Below are 17,562 nucleotides of genomic sequence, written 5' to 3' on the forward strand. Positions count from 1 at the left end.
TTGTTGCACCAAAAAAAGAAACCAATACATTTATTCAAGTGTTTTCCAGCACAAGTACATTAAGGAGCGTCTACGTTCTCTCTGGACACAATACAGGTATGGGGTAGAGGTGGGAGAGAGACTGCTACATCTGCTGTACCAACTGGTCTTGAGGAAAGCATAATCGGCCCAGATTAAAATAAAATAAGCAAAAAATGAAATTAACAAAAACATGACACAGAACATAAGTCGGAGCAGGTGTCAACAGTCGGCCTATCACTGAATATTGAATGAATCTGCCTTCAACAGTGTAAAGTAATGTGGTTGATTAGGAAACATAACAACAACTGAAAAAACTAATAAGAATCAATTATAAATATATAAAAAAAACAGTAATGGAAGATATTACGGCATGGAATGTAAGTTTAAAAGCGATGCGTTTTAAGAATACATTATGTTACAGTAAGTTATTATGGATTTTTTTTTGTCTTGTTACCCAGTACATGATGTTCCCACAGATACGCACCAACTACAGCAATCCCTAATCTAAAACAGTATCGCAAACCTTTCCGTTGTCACTCGTTGTTTTTTTCAAGTACAAAGTTAAAATGTCTTTGTTAATATATAGATATAGATTTATATGTTGGAGGGGGGAGATACAGGGCTTTATTCCATTACTACAGGGAACTTAAAACTGTCAATGTCATGACAAGTTTATTCATCTAACCGTTCAAATATACCTTTTTCTTGAGTAGATAAAATGTTTAGCACCATAAGAAAGCACATACAGTCCCTATAATCGTTTGGTGTTTGTTTGTTTTCCATATGAAGAAAATAAACCGTGTAGGGCTGTGCAGTGAAGTTAACCGTTGGCCATGAAGCTGTACTTAAGTCAAAATAGGATCAACAGATTTTTTATTTGTCTGGATTCTCTCAACACACGCATCCACACACACACACACACACACACACACACACACACACACACACACACACACACACACACACACACACACACACACACACACACACACACACACTTGCACAAGGGCACACACTCAATGGAACTAACCTGTAGACTTGGAGTCTCTCTTATATCTAGTGCTCAAAGCATGTTTTGAATCAAATTGGTCATTGATTTTAAATTTTTATCTAGGATTTTGTGTAATTTGATAATATATATTAGAAGACAATTTATTTGTACATCTCATATGTAATAACAAAAAAATTCAAACAGCAACAGGAAAACTATGTACAATCTGTACAAACTTGATGGATCCGAGTTATATAGGTCGGGGGAGAAACATCGATTTAAAATAACAAAGCGCACAAGGCTTCATAATAATGTGTGTGTATGGGGTAAAAGAATGGTAATAAGGTCACTTAAGAACTTAATTACATTATGAAACTACATTTTATAAAAATTAGATTTAGATTTTTTTAAAATATGACATAAACAAGCAATAACCGATGAGTTATTTCCATGACTACGTCTGTTCTTTGATTTCTTGACATTTGTCAACTACTGTGCCAGTTTAAAGTTCTGACAAACTTCCCTCCTAAATCCTCCATATTTAGCTTTGGGGGTACAATCAAGAGAATTTAGACTTAAAAACGGTAATCCAAATCAGTAGGTCATGTGCATACTAATGTTTGGGACCGTAATCAGTATAGCAGGGCAGAAGTGTGTGTGTCTTTCATAAGGGACTAATATCATACAAAATACATACTCTGTCTGTAAATTCAACAATCATGATAGAAATAAAGACGTCCTTCAAATCTGAAGAAGAAACATAGTATGTCACTGGTACAGAACAGAATACAATATGGCCGACTAGGGATGTCTTGGTAAAGGGGTGAATGTTAACCATTTTGAATCTGTGTCTACTATATATTTAGTCCAATACATGGGTTTCACATATGTCCATTCGTTCACTTGTATTGGCACAGCCCTACCATATACAAAAGAATAAAAGCGTTACATGAGGATATATCAGTTCACATTCTACCAAAAAACAATTCACAACAACCAATAGTTTGTGTGTGTGTGTGTGTGTGTGTGTGTAAAATATCAGAGAAAAAAAGTATACATATAAAAGTGCCTTATAATGTTGGTAAAACAGCACAAAATCGCTATAAAAAAGGTAGAAGAACTGCAAAGCGGCACCATAAAATTGAGGATATGCACCTGACTATTTTTTTTTCAGTTTGAAGAGGAAGGTGGACGAAGAAGAGGGGGGTCTGGTTGACCCTGGCCTCGCCTCTCCCCTCCGACCCACAGTTGTACAGTAATAATGCCAGGATGAGACTAGAAAAAAAGTAGTTCACCGCAGACGTTGCTCTTAAGGTTATTTTGACAGTAGTAAAACATCATTTCCCATGTGGCAGTGTAGCTTCACTCCCTGTTTTGTGCAGACAAGAGACACAGGCAGTGGGGCCTGCAAGGGTCAGAGGTCAGCAGAGCTTGAATGGTTTGAGCACCGGTGAGAGGTCACCATAGAGCACCGAGGAGCTGTTAGCGCTGAGGAGTTAGCCTGTTAGCTGCTAACAGTATGCTAACAGTACATTACTAAAGTCAGCAAAGTTATTGTTCTGTGTGTTTGTTGCATTGAACCGTACTGCCACATGAGCCATGATGTCTTGTCATTAGTTTGAAGCACCATGGTATCGGTTACCATTTTTTACAGTAGTACCTTAAATTACCTTCGTCTGTGTGTGTGTGTGTGTATATAAACCGTAAAAACAAAGAGGTATATTGTCAACTGGTGTTTTTCCACATTCTCAAGAGACCCCCAGGAGGACCCCCGGGACCCTTCCCCACCACCTCTCCCCCATGTGGAGGCCGGCATTCAGGGCAGCTAGGCTACGTTCCTGGGGGGTCGAGCCCGTACCCAGGCTAGAAGACGTCCCCGAGAACGGGGGGGGGGGGGGGGGGGGGAGCTCCTGGTCGTCAGTCTTCCATCTCACGAAGAGTCTCTCTCTTTTCGTAAAAATAAATCCCCTAGATAGCTCTTGGATTGATTCGCAGAGTGTCTCGAGAATAAAGCATAGTCTTGTAAGTATAGCTTGCACAAATAAATCAAATTTCAACCAAAAACAAAAACAAAACAAATACCGGATAACACTGCTAGAAAAAAGGTAAAAGGACACTGAGAAATTAAATAAGAATAACAATTACTTATTTTTTCCAATAAAACGCAACAAAACCAAAATAACAAACACGTGTAAAACATTTCGTTTTCTACACCGGCGCTTCGCTGTGACTGAACGATACGAGCGTATATTCCGACGTAAATATCGAGGCTCATGTTTCTAGACGTAAAATACAGTTGAGTTGTGTGTCCTAGCCGGTTCAGAGCAGATATGGAACTCCTGAGAACGGGTTCCCTCAGACGCAGGCAAAGTAATCTTTGAGCGGGGCGAAGAGGTGGCGTATCACGGGCACGCTCCACGACCTACCCAGAAGCCTCTGCCTGGCCAGGCGACTCATGTTGGACACGTCGGTGTAGTGCACTGGGAAACCGAAGATCCTGGGGGTGATTTGGATGGTGGTGGTGGTGGAGCACAGAAAGATGGCAGAAGCAGACAATTAGGACAATAAATGTTTTTTAATTTTTTTAATTTTTTTATGTTTGGTCCCTCTAGTCTACGCTGGAGACTAGAAGGTCTGGGAAGCATTATATACTTTATGTCTTTTCTTGTCACATTTCAATTTCAAGAGTTATTTTTCTCAAATATATGTATGGGATACAAGTGACAAACATAATTGTATGCATCCTTTCAGTTGTATGTACTCATATTGCTTATTGGAAATGTATGAAATAATAACTAACTAACCATAAACTTGGTGAACATGAGTTCACCATGAGTAAATGAGAGACACACTATTAATTATCTGTTAATTAACTGCAAACTGTGAATGCTTCTCACTGCATTCACCAATGCTCATCAAGGGTTCAGTAAAGTAGCCTTATGGTAAAGCGTTCCCAGGGAGTTGGATGTGGAGCAGCCTCACCTTTCCATCTCCGTGCACCACAGGATGTCCTCCTTCTCGTTCATGTACACGGGGAAGTGCTGGTCCTTGCCCTGCTTGATGGAGTTGGACCTGGTGGTGATGGTCCTCACTTTGCCAAACTACCGAAGACCAAGATAGCAGGGCATTGACATTAAAGTTATCATGTACTGATTAGCTGAATACTTGTTTAGGATGGTATTGCATTCTTTGTGGGTAGGGTTGGGGAATGTGTCATGTCTAGCCTAATTTCGTCATAGATCATAGATGACATGACTCATTTTCCAATCACGTCATCTTATAAAACCTATGTTTGTGCCATTATAATATGCCCATTCAGAGACCATTGCACTCCTAAACATCCCTGGAACCATCCTTCTCAGGGTTTCTACAATAGATTTAAATGTTTAGTTATGTCCTGCTGTGACTGACAGATGTAGTGACCATTCAAATGAGCAGATTATGTTTGGACAAAAAATGGGTGTGAAGTGGTGAGAAGGCCACAGTGGGGGTTCTGTGCGTACCTTGGCTGTCCGACCATGTTCCAAGCAGTCCTGCAGCTCCAGCTTGTCATTGCACATGGCTGACAGAGGCCTGGGCAGGTGGAGAACCATAGAGAACCAGAGAGAGAGAGAACCAGGAGAGACGAGGATACAACAATGGGTTAAGAGAGTGAATAACCATTACAATTACAATTACAATGAGGGCATTTAGCAGACGCTTTTATCCAAAGCGACTTACATCGGTTAATACACACTTTGACACACCGACGGCAGAGTCCACCATGCAAGGCGACAGCCAGCTCGTCAGGAGCAGTTAGGGTCAAGTGTCTTGCTCAGGGACACAGCTAGGAGGAGCTGGGGATCAAACTAGCAACCTTTCAGTCACAAGACAACTGCTCTACCTCCTGAGCTAAGCCGACCCCCCACTAAGAATTAAACGACCAAAAACAAAGAAAAAACGCCTTTGGGACCCGTTCTAAAAACTCTTGGAATCTGAGACCAATTTCAATCTACAACTAACCTTAAAAAACCTTCAGAACGTTCAGTGAAGCCCCCCAGCCCCGGATCAAACTATAATCAGACCGACTGAAGCAGGGCTGTTAATGCCCCCACCGTCAGTAGGGTTCCCATGGACACCGAACAAGACTACACAGCCCACCACAGGGCACCGCCGGGTTCTGTTCATGAGGCCCCTGGGTGGTGGTCGTCTCGTCACCGCTGGTCAGCCCTCCCCATTCTCCCACCCACCTGTTCATGCCAGGCAGGTTGCCCCAGAAGTAGCGGGCGCGGTGGGCCGCCGACACGTCCTTGGCGTCGATCATCACCGGGTTGCACTGACAGGAGGACAGGATTAAAAATCAGTACGGTGATAGTGTAGTACGGCATAACACGGCATGCAGAATCTCCATTATCTAAATTAAGTATATATGTACAGCAAAGTATGACATAGTGTCGTTTAGCATAGTTTATTTAAATCAGCATCAAAAAATCAGGGGGGGGGGTTATTTACTTAAGCTTAGAATACTTGGTTTGCATGGTTGACGATACATGGTAGTATAGGATGGCAGAGTACAGCATCATTCTGTAGCCTAGCAGAGCATAGCATGGCATTGACGAACAAATTCAAAACAACCTATAAGCGTAACAATGAACTACACCAACCACAAAGCATCTCCAACCATTACATGAGCTTTAAGTCATCTTAACGGGGTCAGGGTTCCAGGTCACTGAGCAACCACAAGAGGGCGCTTGTGATCTAAAAATACACCGGCCACTGGCAATGATGTCAACCCAGTGGGCGTCCCGGACAAGGGGGACGGAAGAGGGAGATGCACTGTAAATAAAAGGAACTGACCTCCAGAAAGCGGGAAATGTCCCTCTTGTCGCTGACGCCCATGGCAACCACGTTCTCAAACAGCCAGAAGAAAGGTCGATTGTCCCCTTCCTTTGGCCGGGCCTCGTGGAGCAGCCGATAGAACTCAAAGAACAGGCGGCCGGTGCCCTCTGGAGGACAGAGGGCGTCATTACAACACCGGTTTCAGAACAGCAATAAACAGGAAAGCTGCCGAATAACCAACTTTCGCTGTGACTGAGCGATACGAGCGTATATTCCGACGTAAATATCGACAAACTTTTTGATCAATCAAACAAGCAGACAAACAGCAGCACCTAATTAATAGTCGTAGTTTCATTACTACACATACCTACTACTACACTTTGCCCCTCTAAACCCACATATATTTGATTTATTTAATCAACATCTTTATTTATGTAGTTATATTAATTTAGTTATTTCCTTCTCTTTTTGTCTCTCCCTATGCTGTTCTGGCAACCAAATGTCCAAATGAATAAACTATTTACTCAGTTTACTTACTTACTATGAATAATAATCAAAAAAATATTTGAAGAAGGTGACATACCAAAGAGGCCTTTCCTAGCAGGGTTGACGATGGAGAGATCGTTGCAGGGACTCCCACCGATGACCAGGTCGAAGGGGCCCCACTCCAGGATCTACCAAAGAGAATCCACAGGTAAGAAGAGGAAGAGAGGAATACCATAGACCAAGATGAAGACAGAAGTGGTTCTAAGAGCCACCCTCACACCCGGCCCGACCTCCACCGGCGTGTGCTGAATCCCTGGTATGGCCGATAAAGGGACACCCAATGCAACCCCAACCGCACGCACACACGCACAAAACTTCTAGGAATTGTCCGTTACATTTGTCTCAACATAAAAGTGTGAGCTGGACAGAAGGAGCCTGGAGTGATCACAGCAGGTCTAGAAGCTTCTGGTTTCACTCTCCCAACAGCCACACTGCCAGGGGTCTAAAAGGCTTTGGACTCAGATCTCTGCCATGATGGCATTCTCCATCATTACTGTTGTATGTTGTATGTTGCCCTAGCACTTAATGTACGCACTTATTGTCTGTGGTACTAGTTATCTTTGTTGTATACGGGGAATGGGTTAACCTAGAGATTGTTTTTCCTTTGCACTTGGTTCTATAAACATCCTTATTGTAGCCATATAGCCAGCCAGCCATATATTGTTTCACCTTCTTCTGACAAATGCACTTATTGTAAGTGGCTTTGGATGAAAGCCTCTGCTAAGTGCCCTTAATGTTAATGTAAATGTTAATTAAGACCACGTGCAAAGTAGGCGCCACAGGGACCCCGGTTCAGTTCTGACGTGCGGTCCCACACAAGCAAACCCTTCAGAGAGCGACAAACAAGATGGCGGCGCCTCACGTGTCTGCGCGTGACGTTCCGGACGTCGCCCACGTACATGATGCGCCCCTGGTGCCGCACGATGCCCACCGTGATGGAGTCCTCGCACACCTCCGACGCCACGTAGCGCTCCACCTCGATGCCCAGCTCTCTGAGCACCAGCAGGCCTTCACCGCACACACACGCACGCACACACACGCACACACACACACACACACACACACGCACGCACGCACGCACGCACGCACGCACGCACGCACGCACGCACGCACGCACGCACGCACACACAAACACACACACACACACGCACACGCACACACACACATGCACATACACGCACACGCACACACATTCACACACACGCACACACACACACACATGCACATACACACCCACGCACACACGCACACACACACACGCGCACACACACGCACGCACACGGACGGACGCACGCACATACACACACGCACACACACAAACACACACATACACACTTTGTGTTATAATTTGTGTCTAAGTATGGATTTCTTTAGTATGTAGATGTGGAATAAGCAGTATAATGTTCAGCCAGACGGTCATATTGAGAAATAAACCTGGCTGACAGGGTGATGCAGGAGCCAGATGCTGCTGTAAATTATCCCTTAATTATCTTACCATGCCATCGTACCATAGCCATAGGACAGCAGGCATTGACTCGGAGCGACTTTGACATTATCTTCTAAGATCAAATGACAAGTAGGATTCCCCTTAAAGGGCCAGTTACGCTCCAATCAACACACTGATTGGTCCCCTTTGATCTCCTCCTTGCAGCTCATTGGTCAACAGATACAGGGAAGCCCCTTCGGTCTTATAACCACATCAAAACACTCCTTTATAGGGTGGCCCTCCTGTGTGTGTGTGTGTGTGTGTGTGTGTGTGTGTGTGTGTGTGTGTGTGTGTGTGTGTGTGTGTGTGTGTGTGTGTGTGTGTGTGTGTGTGTGTGTGTGTGTGTGTGTGTGTGTGTGTGTGTGTTTGTGAAAGCATTGTCTTTGAATAGACTAGCCCTCAACCCGCTCCTCATAATAGACATGTCATGATGTGTTTCTGGAGGACTGGGACAGTGGCCTCGTAACTCAATACTCAAACGCGGCATTTCTTTCATGAGTGAGAGGGGGACATTCTGGTGAGAGTTGTGTTGGCAGAGGAGTGTGTGTGGGAGTTTGTGTGTGTGTGTGTGTGTGTGTGTGTTCGGAGCAGTTCTAACCCGTTGCGATGCCGTCGAACAGGGAGAGAACACGTATGGGCTGTCTCTTCTCCACCATGACCGGGGCGTACAGCTTTGGAGGCTCCTGGTCCAGAAAACAACATCAGGTTAAGACCCAGGGGCCGATAGAGGGGTCTAGTGTCATTGGTAGTTTAGCCGACGCTTTCATCGAAGAACCTCCTCAAAGGAGCATCACGCTGTGGATGTTTTTGGACGGACCCCATGAGTCAAGCGCATGAGACTGATGCCATGAGAGTGTGGTCAGATGAACAGAGCCACGAGGATCAGACTGGGCACGGAAACTCATAGGTTACCAGCAACACTCTTTTAGGGGCTTAGATAAGAGAGATAAAGATAAAAATATGAAAAAACCAAAACATAAATATTTATAAAGATAAATAAACGACAAAGGTTATTACAGGGTCATAATACAATTTACTAAATAAACAAAATCCAATTATATACAAAAATCAAAATCCAATGATTTGCAAAAGTCCACGGTATCCTGCCACCCACTACACTGGGAACCACACACACAACTAACTCTGACCCTCTGAGACCCCTATAACATAAGAACTAGCTCTTCAAAAAGGGAAGTAATAAATAGTTTAACTGCGATACACTTGTCTCTATGGCAACCCCCAGTGAGCCACAAAACCTTTAGATTCCGACGTAGCTTCTCTCTGTGCCGACACAACGACCGGCCTCCCGGCGACGCCCCCCCAGCCCCTCTTTAGAGGTCGCCGTGGCGACAGGGACACGACCTCCACACTCACAAAGTCCTGGTCGTGGTTGTTGGCGAAGAAGTGCTGCAGGCGGCAGGGCCAGTCGGCGCGGCGCTGCAGCAGGCCCAGGTCGCTGGTCTGGCTGCAGGTGTAGCAGCTCCACGGGTCCTCCTGGATGGCAGCGGCGGCGGCCCCGGGGCCCACCAGCAGGTCCACACACTCCACACAGAAACACCTGGGGGGGAGGGGGGCACACCGCTGGTCAGCCCTCCAAAGACAGACAGAGGCTGGCAGACAGACAGACAGACAGAGACCGACAGAGGCAGGCAGACAGACAGACAGAGAGAGGCAGAGAGGGGCAGACAGACAGACAGACAGACAGACAGACAGACAGACAGACAGACAGACAGACAGACAGACAGAGACATACAGAGGCAGGCAGACAGACAGACAGACAGAGACCGACAGAGGCAGGCAGACAGACAGACAGAGACCGACAGAGGCAGGCAGACAGACAGACAGAGAGAGGCAGAGAGGGGCAGACAGACAGACAGACAGACAGACAGACAGACAGACAGACAGACAGACAGACAGACAGACAGACAGAGACATACAGAGGCAGGCAGACAGACAGACAGACAGAGACCGACAGAGGCAGGCAGACAGACAGACAGAGACCGACAGAGGCAGGCAGACAGACAGACAGAGAGAGGCAGAGAGGGGCAGAGAGGGGCAGACAGACAGACAGACAGACAGACAGACAGACAGACAGACAGACAGACAGACAGAGGCAGACAGACAGACAGACAGACAGACAGACAGACAGACAGACATACAGACAGACAGACAGACAGACTGAGAGGCAGACAGACAGACAGACAGAGAGGCAGACAGACAGAGAGGCAGACAGACAGAGAGGCAGACAGACAGAGAGGCAGACAGACAGAGAGGCAGACAGACAGACAGACGGACTGAGAGGCAGACAGACAGACAGACAGACAGAGAGACAGACAGACAGAGGCAGACAGACAGACAGACAGACAGACAGACAGAACGACAGACAGACAGACAGAGGCAGACAGACTGAGAGGCAGACAGACAGACAGACAGAGAGGCAGACAGACAGGGTCAGGCGAGGAGTAGACAGGTAGACAGAGGCTGACCGGCAGCAGTTGTTGTTTCCACACATGAGGACCTCCCGGCCGCCACAGCAGATGGTGCAGTAGGACTGGTAGCCATCGTCGTCATACTGGTACGCACACTCCAGGAAACAGTTCTGACACACACACACACACACACACACACACACACACACACACACACACACACACACACACACCACACACCACACACACACACACACACACACACACACACACACACACACACACACACACACACACACACACACACCTTTCAATAACATGACATCTCTTTTGGAAAGGAAATAAATATAGTGTATTCGTCTACTCACTCATCTTATCTTATACGCATCTTAGCTTCTAATAGTCATACATCTCATATAGCAGGGCAGATAGATAGGCTAGTTGTTAGTGTGTCAAAGTTTGGGGTCACTTAGAAATGTCTTTATTTTTTAAAGAAAATTTGAAGATAACATTAAATGAATCAGAATACAGACTAGACAGTGTTCACGTGGTAAATACATTTTTACCACGTGTACACCTCAGCTGTAAACGGCTGAGGTGTACAGAGGCCCATTTTAAGCAACAATCTCTCCTGTGTTCTAATGGTACATTGTTAAGCTGATCGTGTTAAAAGGCTAAATGATAATTAGAAAACCCTTGTGCAATAATGTCAGCACAGCGTTTCATGAGAACGTGAAATTGTCGGGGTGAACCCAAACTTTTGAACGGTAGTGTAAAAGCTGGATATAAAAGCTCAAAATGTTAAGCATTCTGATGAAGCTTACCTTACAACCCTGGCACATTCCCCCAGCGAACAGAGGATGCTGGATGGAAATGTTGAGACTTCCACAGGAGATGCAGATCTCTGAACATGCATAAAGAGAGGATAAATAAATCAGTATACGTGTGAAACCAACGTGTTTGCGGAGAAGGTGTCGCCAGGCTAACTTTGCAAAGATTGACAAATAGCACACATGGTCAAAGGAATTATCCTCTGAACGACATGTGCTGGCATCAACGTCACTGGAGGAATAAACTGTTTGTTTTCTTCAAGTCTCTGAGTCAGCAGTGAGTGTGTGTGTCAGCGTAGTATCAGAGTAGGGGATATCGTTCGCTTTGCGTCTGAACCTCCAAGGTTGAATGTAATCCAAGCGTCGTGGTGTTTGTTGAACCGCGCCGGTCACACGGAGGACACTCCATCACTTACCCTCGATGCTGCGAGTCTTCTCTCTCACTTCGGAAATAAGGCGCTCTGAAAGACATTCAGAGGAGGAGAGAGGAAGTCAGGGAACGATTAGGGGCGCGATAATCACACGCAACTTATAATAAGCATAAAATATATGTCGGATTCAAACGTCATCTCTAAATGTATTCAAAGAAAAATTACAACCGCACAAGTGCACTTTCATACTCCAACAAAAACGTGATTTATAATCAACATTATGCATCATAATTGATAATGGCTGAGTGGTGTTCCAGTTAAAAGCTGAACTCACTAATGGACTGGGGTCCCACTCTGCTACCACTCACACTGATATACGCCTTGGCCGGCCCCCGGGGACATACTCAGGGGGTCTCACTACTGCTGATGGCACAACGGGCCCCTTACCTCTGGTCCGTTCATCCATGATCTCCTTGATCTTGGGCTTCTCTGCTGTGCTCTTGCGAGGCCTTTTGGCCGGAGGGGGCGTGTACGCTGCAGCCTCTGGCTCCGCCCACACGTCGGGGTACACCTCCTTATAAGGGCTCCGCTCCTCTGTAGTGCAACAGCGAACCAGGAGGTGAGTTACAAGGGGGAAGAAGGAGGGAGTCATTAGAATTGGATGCTGTAACATGAAACTGTGTATTCAATGGTTCACGTTTTTATCATAAAGGAGCATATATTCATACAATATATGCAATACAGAATATAGGAATAATATTATACCACGTAGTATTAACGTTAATATATCATATTTTAAAATGATGTAGGAAAAAGCAAAGAAAGGAGCAACTGCCAATGACGCCTGACGGAGTACAAGCCGCCCTTTTGTTTCTCTCTGAGAAACATTTAACCCTAGACAAACGTGGACGAGGCCTCCCGCGGCCGCTACCTTCGGGGGGCTCCAGGCCCTTGGGCCCGCTGGGGAGGAAGCCCGTCATGGCCCACTCCACCATCTGTTTGTTCTGCAGGTCCACCGACTTGGACGTCTCCGTCTCGTCGGTGCTGGGGCACGCCTTGAAGGCCTTCCCCGCGCGGGTGCCGGCCACCTGGGGAGGACGGCCAAAGGGAGGGGTCACTCAACGGTCATGGAGGCTCCCGGCACGACCCCCAAAGAAAGTGGTCGCTCTGTTTGCGGATCATTTTGAGATGGTTTTAGCAAAGTTCCGTTTTTTTTCGTTTTTTTCCTGACGGTCACATTGTTTGATGCTTTGACGATAACAACATCATTCTAGTTTATAGTAGTGTAACAGCTAATGAACGCTTGAATGGATCTGCTAATTAGAAAATCCACAATCAACCCTCAACCTCCATCCTTTCGAAGCCCCGTCAAGTTGCATTACCTCATCGCTGTGTCTCTGCCAGTCACTAATAGCAGCAGAAGATAGAGGAGAAGCTAGTGGAATGAGCAAGGCATCAGCCGGGGTTCCTCACCTGCAGCACTTCAAAGATGGCCTTCTTGTACATGGGCTGCTTGTTGTAGGTGGGCTGGTGGAAGGCATTGCAGAAGGAGCTTAGGGGCATTAGTTTCTCCACACAAACCTGATGGGGGACGGGGAACGATATGGAGGACAAAGATATGAATATATTAGTGGTACATTGGAGAGCAGAAAACTACTGTATTTCAGAAAATCAGTTTCAACTTAATATACCTTAAATGGAACAATGGCTCAATCAACTCCATGCTACACAATAGGGTAGGGGTGTTTGGTACAAACGGTATAGAAAGTATACCGGTGTGAATTTGCGCTACGGTATGGATTTTGACGTTACCATGAGACCGGTGTGACCGATAGACAGTGTTGTGTGTAACGCGTTATAAAATAAGTAACGCGTTAATGCAGTAACACAACTACTTTTTCATGTAAAAAGTAAAGTTACGCACAACTATACGGTAACGAAATGTAGTTCCTTTTTCAATTCGGCGCAAAGTTACTTTTCCAAGGGACAGATTTGACAGCGATACTGCCTTCTCAGACAGTATGCTATTGTGCAAGCACGCTGGCGCGCTTGCACAATAGTCCCTTCACAAACTCTAATTCCACGCCGTACGAGACAAACGCTGGTAGCATGAAGCTGTCTCTGCACCTCAGACATCGCTTCCGCAGGCATTTTCCAAAGGAAGCCCTTATGAAAAAAAAAAAAAAGCCAGATGTGGACCGAGATGACAAATGCCATCACTGTTTGTAAGGACATGGTTCCCTTTCAAAATGTCGATAGAAAGGAGCTTTAAAGTGATGGCGATCCCTGGTCCCTGATCGCGTCACATGGCCACACACACACACAAGGCCAAATTGAGATGCCAAAATTATAGTCCGCGGCATAGCATAGTCCGCGACCAAATATTAGTGTTTTTCAGAGATGGAAGTAACTTGAGAAAAGATTTAGCATTTTTCTATTCAGTTTTGCTGCCTAACCAGTATATTACCCCTTCAGAAGCATCGAAATTAAAAGATAAAATGAACATACCGTGATATAATACCGCTACCGTCTATGCCTTAAATCATGCCGTGATATACATTTTAGTCCATACCGTACAGCCCTACACTAGGGGTTGCACAAACTATTCGACGAATCGCCAGGCGAGGTTACTACGACAAGTCAACCATGCCAGGACACTACTACTACTATGGCGCTTGCAGAAGAGACAGTATTGGAGGAGCTTTAGCCACGGCAAACCTCAGAACTAGGCTGAGCACGAAAGTGTCTGACCAAACAAAATCAGGTCAGCGTCCCGCAAGATTGGTGCGTCCAGCCCCACTGGTTTCCTCATTGATCTGTGTGTTGTGTTGACGCACTGCACCCCCACCTCTCCAGAGCACCAGGAGGGAGGGAGGGAGGGAGGGAGGGAGGGAGGGAGGGAGGGAGGGAGGGGGAGAGGGGTGCTTGCTCAGTACATCTTACTTGTCGATTATCAACGTTTACCGAACAAATATTGCAATATCGTAATTTTTGTGTGTGTATGTGATGACATCATCGACGACCAGTCGACCACTCGCCGCCCTGTCGACCTCAGTTGTGGAAAGGTTGACTCAAAAAAAAAAGGTTGACTTGCATGGCGTCAGACATCCCGTGATTGTCGCGGTAATAAACGTTTCATCCAACGACATGTTTCGAACCCGACAGGACGCCACTCACCACAGAGAACTTCCCGTCTCCGAACCACATGACCCAGCGGGTGCCGTCGGCGGCGCGGCTGCGGCCCGTCATGTACCAGGACACGATGCGCCCGGGCCACCACGAGAACCCCCGCAGCTTGCCCCACACCAGCTCCCCGATGCCAAAGCCCCGGCCGTCCTGGGGAGGAGAGCACAACCACGGGCCAGAGGGGGTTAGTGTCGCCCTGGTCTGGGGGGGGTGGGGGGGGGTGGAGGGGATAGGTTCAAACCCCAATGTCCTGCTGCCGACCCCTGTCTGCTACTTAACGACATGTATCTACTTAAAAGTACTCTGTGAGTCGCTTTGAATTAACATGTGAATTGTTGAGAATTGTTTGTGTCTTGGCTTATTTGGAGACATTAGTATATAAGTATAAGACAGGACCCTTAAAGTCTTAACCTGAGATAGACTGCTATGCAACCTTCCAAGGACCGTTATTGGTTCTCTTCAGCCGTAGACCCTGGCTTTAATCCACTACCCTCTAGCTCCTATTTGACCCCTCGGCGACCTCCCTCACCTCATACTCTGGCTCAGCGTCCGCAGTCTTGGAGAGGGCGGTCTTGGCTTCGCCGCCCAGGGTCACCGGCTCAGGGGTGGTGGCCACGGTGGGGGAGGCGGGGTCTGTGGGCTGCTGCGTCTCTTGTTGTGGTTGTTGTTGATGTTTTTGTTGTGGTGGTGAGGCAGCTGCCGGAGGAGGCGGCGGCGGCGGCGGGTGATGCTGAGTCTGTGATGGGGGCGGGGCCTGCGCTGGCAGTGGGGCCAGCTGTTTGCAGGGCGCCGGGCGCTTCGTGACTGCCGGCCATGGGGGTTCTCTCTCCGCCTCGCCGCGGTCACCGGTGGCGTTCATGGCCGACACCAGTTTGGTCTTCCTCTCAGCCTGAAACACAGACCACGGCAGACAGGCGTGAGCCAATCACAGAAAGAATCCAATGTGCCAAAGCAGAGAGTCTAATAGTGCATGGCAGAAGAGCTGCTCATGTTTTGCTTACCAGGAAGTCAGACACAAGTTTGGAAAATGGTATGATGAAAAGTGGTACGTGCTGCTGATCCAGTCGTTCATGAATGTTTGCCCTGAGCTTGAGTCCTAGACCATTTCTAGAAATATATATCCCGGTTGCTATTCATGCCTCACTGTATTTCATCAAGTCATTCATCTTCCAGTTAGCCCTACATTGCGAGTGGCACTCATGAAATATGAATATGAATTATAACTTGAGTGAACATACAGTAGCCTTATCTAATTTACATGCTCACACATTCAATTACCTCACATGCTACAGGCAGACATTTTTATTATCGGCAATCAAATATTTATTTGTCCACCGAAGCGCAGGGTGAGTGACCCCCTCTTAACATTTTACTCTCTTCATTAAGTCTAATCCAAACCACATGCTTTCAGATCATGAATCAAGTATTTAATTTTTTTGTGGTATTTAGGTTTTGCTTGGTGTTCAAGATGAAAGTCTTGTACACAGTAAGGGTCTACAACAGGGATGGGCAACTGGCGGCCCGCATCCTCACTCAGTCAGGCCCGCACATAATTTTATAAAAAAAACAAAACAAAAAAACAATCGAGTTACAGAAAACTTGGTTAAGAAAGAAGAAAAGCAGAGTATCTCTTCATAGAAATCAAAGGCAAACCCATTTGTCTAGTATGCTTAGAAACGATATCAGTCATGAAAGATTTCCACTTTAACTGCTACAACTGCCCTGAAGTGAATATCATGCTGGTTGGGTTTGAGTTCATTGAGTTGTTGCACTTAATGTTGGGCCACTGTTTTTCAGTTTTGTGACATCATTGAATGATGATGTATGTGAGCCCTTTGCACTGATCAAAATACTAAACAATCATCGAGCATGGAAAACATGAAATGAATGTATGTTGGTTCATTCATTTCATTTTGTAGGTAGTGGCCATCCCCAAAATGCACCAGAATACAGGAAATCATATCCAACAAATTCAAAAATGTGTAGCTTCTCTCAGTTTACGTCGAGTTGAAGGGCACAGTCACATGGCCCTCTGATGGTGATGATGAAGAATTGTGGCCCTCTTTATCATGAAAGTTGCCGATCCCTGGTCTACAAGATGAAAGATGAAAGGCTTGTACACACTAGGCGAAACCGAGCTATGTCTGATGAGCTATATCCACTTTCACATATTTGGGATTTACCCAGCATTGCCCATTAAAATGAACACAAAGAAAATGGCCAGTTACACAGACTCACAGCAAGCTCAATGTCGTGGGTCGCAACACCGCCCTATGTAAGGTACGATGTGAGGTAAACAATGGATAAGGAACCATACATTGCAGCACCTTAAATGATGGAGAAAATGATTGTCTATCTATGACTTCTAGGTCATTTGAGCTTATTGTTTACATAGCCCGTATGTGTATATTCATGGAGAGGTTGTGATAAACTGTAGCTAAAAGGCTTTCAGTAAAACTGATAGCAACATCGGTGACTCCCTACCTCGTGGTTCACAGGATTCTGTATCAACATCATCACTCGATAACCAATCAATAAACAAGACAGCAGGTGCATCTCTATACCGGGCCTATTCATTATCACGTAAAGAAACATTTTTATATACGTAATATAAATAATTCAGAATATTTTTTTATTGAATTGAATATTAAATTGAATAAGTCCTCTTTCTGCTGTTAAATCAATTATTCTTAGAAACATAAGCATTTACGTAAGGGAAACGGATAAATCTTTAGTTTATGTATCTTGTAACTGGTCTATCTGGGGGATTCAATGTTCTCCTTTCAAGCCCGAAACGATCCTCAGCTTTACAGTCACTGTCATCGCCCAACATGGCGGCCATCCTGACAGCGAGCTGTGCCTCTCTGCCGGAGACATGCGCCGG

General features: G+C 45.9%; 1 protein-coding gene across 5 annotated transcripts in view; it reads right to left on the reverse strand.

Annotated features, from left to right (window-relative positions):
• Positions 1 to 17,562, reverse strand: part of dnmt3ab (DNA (cytosine-5-)-methyltransferase 3 alpha b) — a 41,249-nt gene continuing 23,687 nt past the window's right edge. For all 5 annotated transcript variants that reach the window (XM_060051222.1, XM_060051221.1, XM_060051220.1 and 2 more), the window contains 17 exons: positions 15,208 to 15,567; positions 14,670 to 14,828; positions 12,966 to 13,073; positions 12,424 to 12,580; positions 11,940 to 12,086; positions 11,538 to 11,582; positions 11,116 to 11,195; positions 10,349 to 10,461; positions 9,237 to 9,420; positions 8,461 to 8,545; positions 7,239 to 7,384; positions 6,414 to 6,504; positions 5,849 to 5,997; positions 5,242 to 5,327; positions 4,516 to 4,585; positions 3,995 to 4,113; positions 1 to 3,509 (listed from right to left, as the gene is read on the reverse strand). In XM_060051222.1, the coding sequence (XP_059907205.1) occupies positions 3,368 to 3,509; positions 3,995 to 4,113; positions 4,516 to 4,585; positions 5,242 to 5,327; positions 5,849 to 5,997; positions 6,414 to 6,504; positions 7,239 to 7,384; positions 8,461 to 8,545; positions 9,237 to 9,420; positions 10,349 to 10,461; positions 11,116 to 11,195; positions 11,538 to 11,582; positions 11,940 to 12,086; positions 12,424 to 12,580; positions 12,966 to 13,073; positions 14,670 to 14,828; positions 15,208 to 15,567 (2,241 nt within the window). In that variant the 3' untranslated portion in view covers positions 1 to 3,367. The remainder of the gene's footprint in view (positions 3,510 to 3,994; positions 4,114 to 4,515; positions 4,586 to 5,241; positions 5,328 to 5,848; positions 5,998 to 6,413; positions 6,505 to 7,238; positions 7,385 to 8,460; positions 8,546 to 9,236; positions 9,421 to 10,348; positions 10,462 to 11,115; positions 11,196 to 11,537; positions 11,583 to 11,939; positions 12,087 to 12,423; positions 12,581 to 12,965; positions 13,074 to 14,669; positions 14,829 to 15,207; positions 15,568 to 17,562) is intronic.

This window comes from Gadus macrocephalus, chromosome 5, assembly GCF_031168955.1.
Source record: "Gadus macrocephalus chromosome 5, ASM3116895v1".
In the NCBI taxonomy this organism is placed as follows: Eukaryota; Metazoa; Chordata; class Actinopteri; order Gadiformes; family Gadidae; genus Gadus; species Gadus macrocephalus.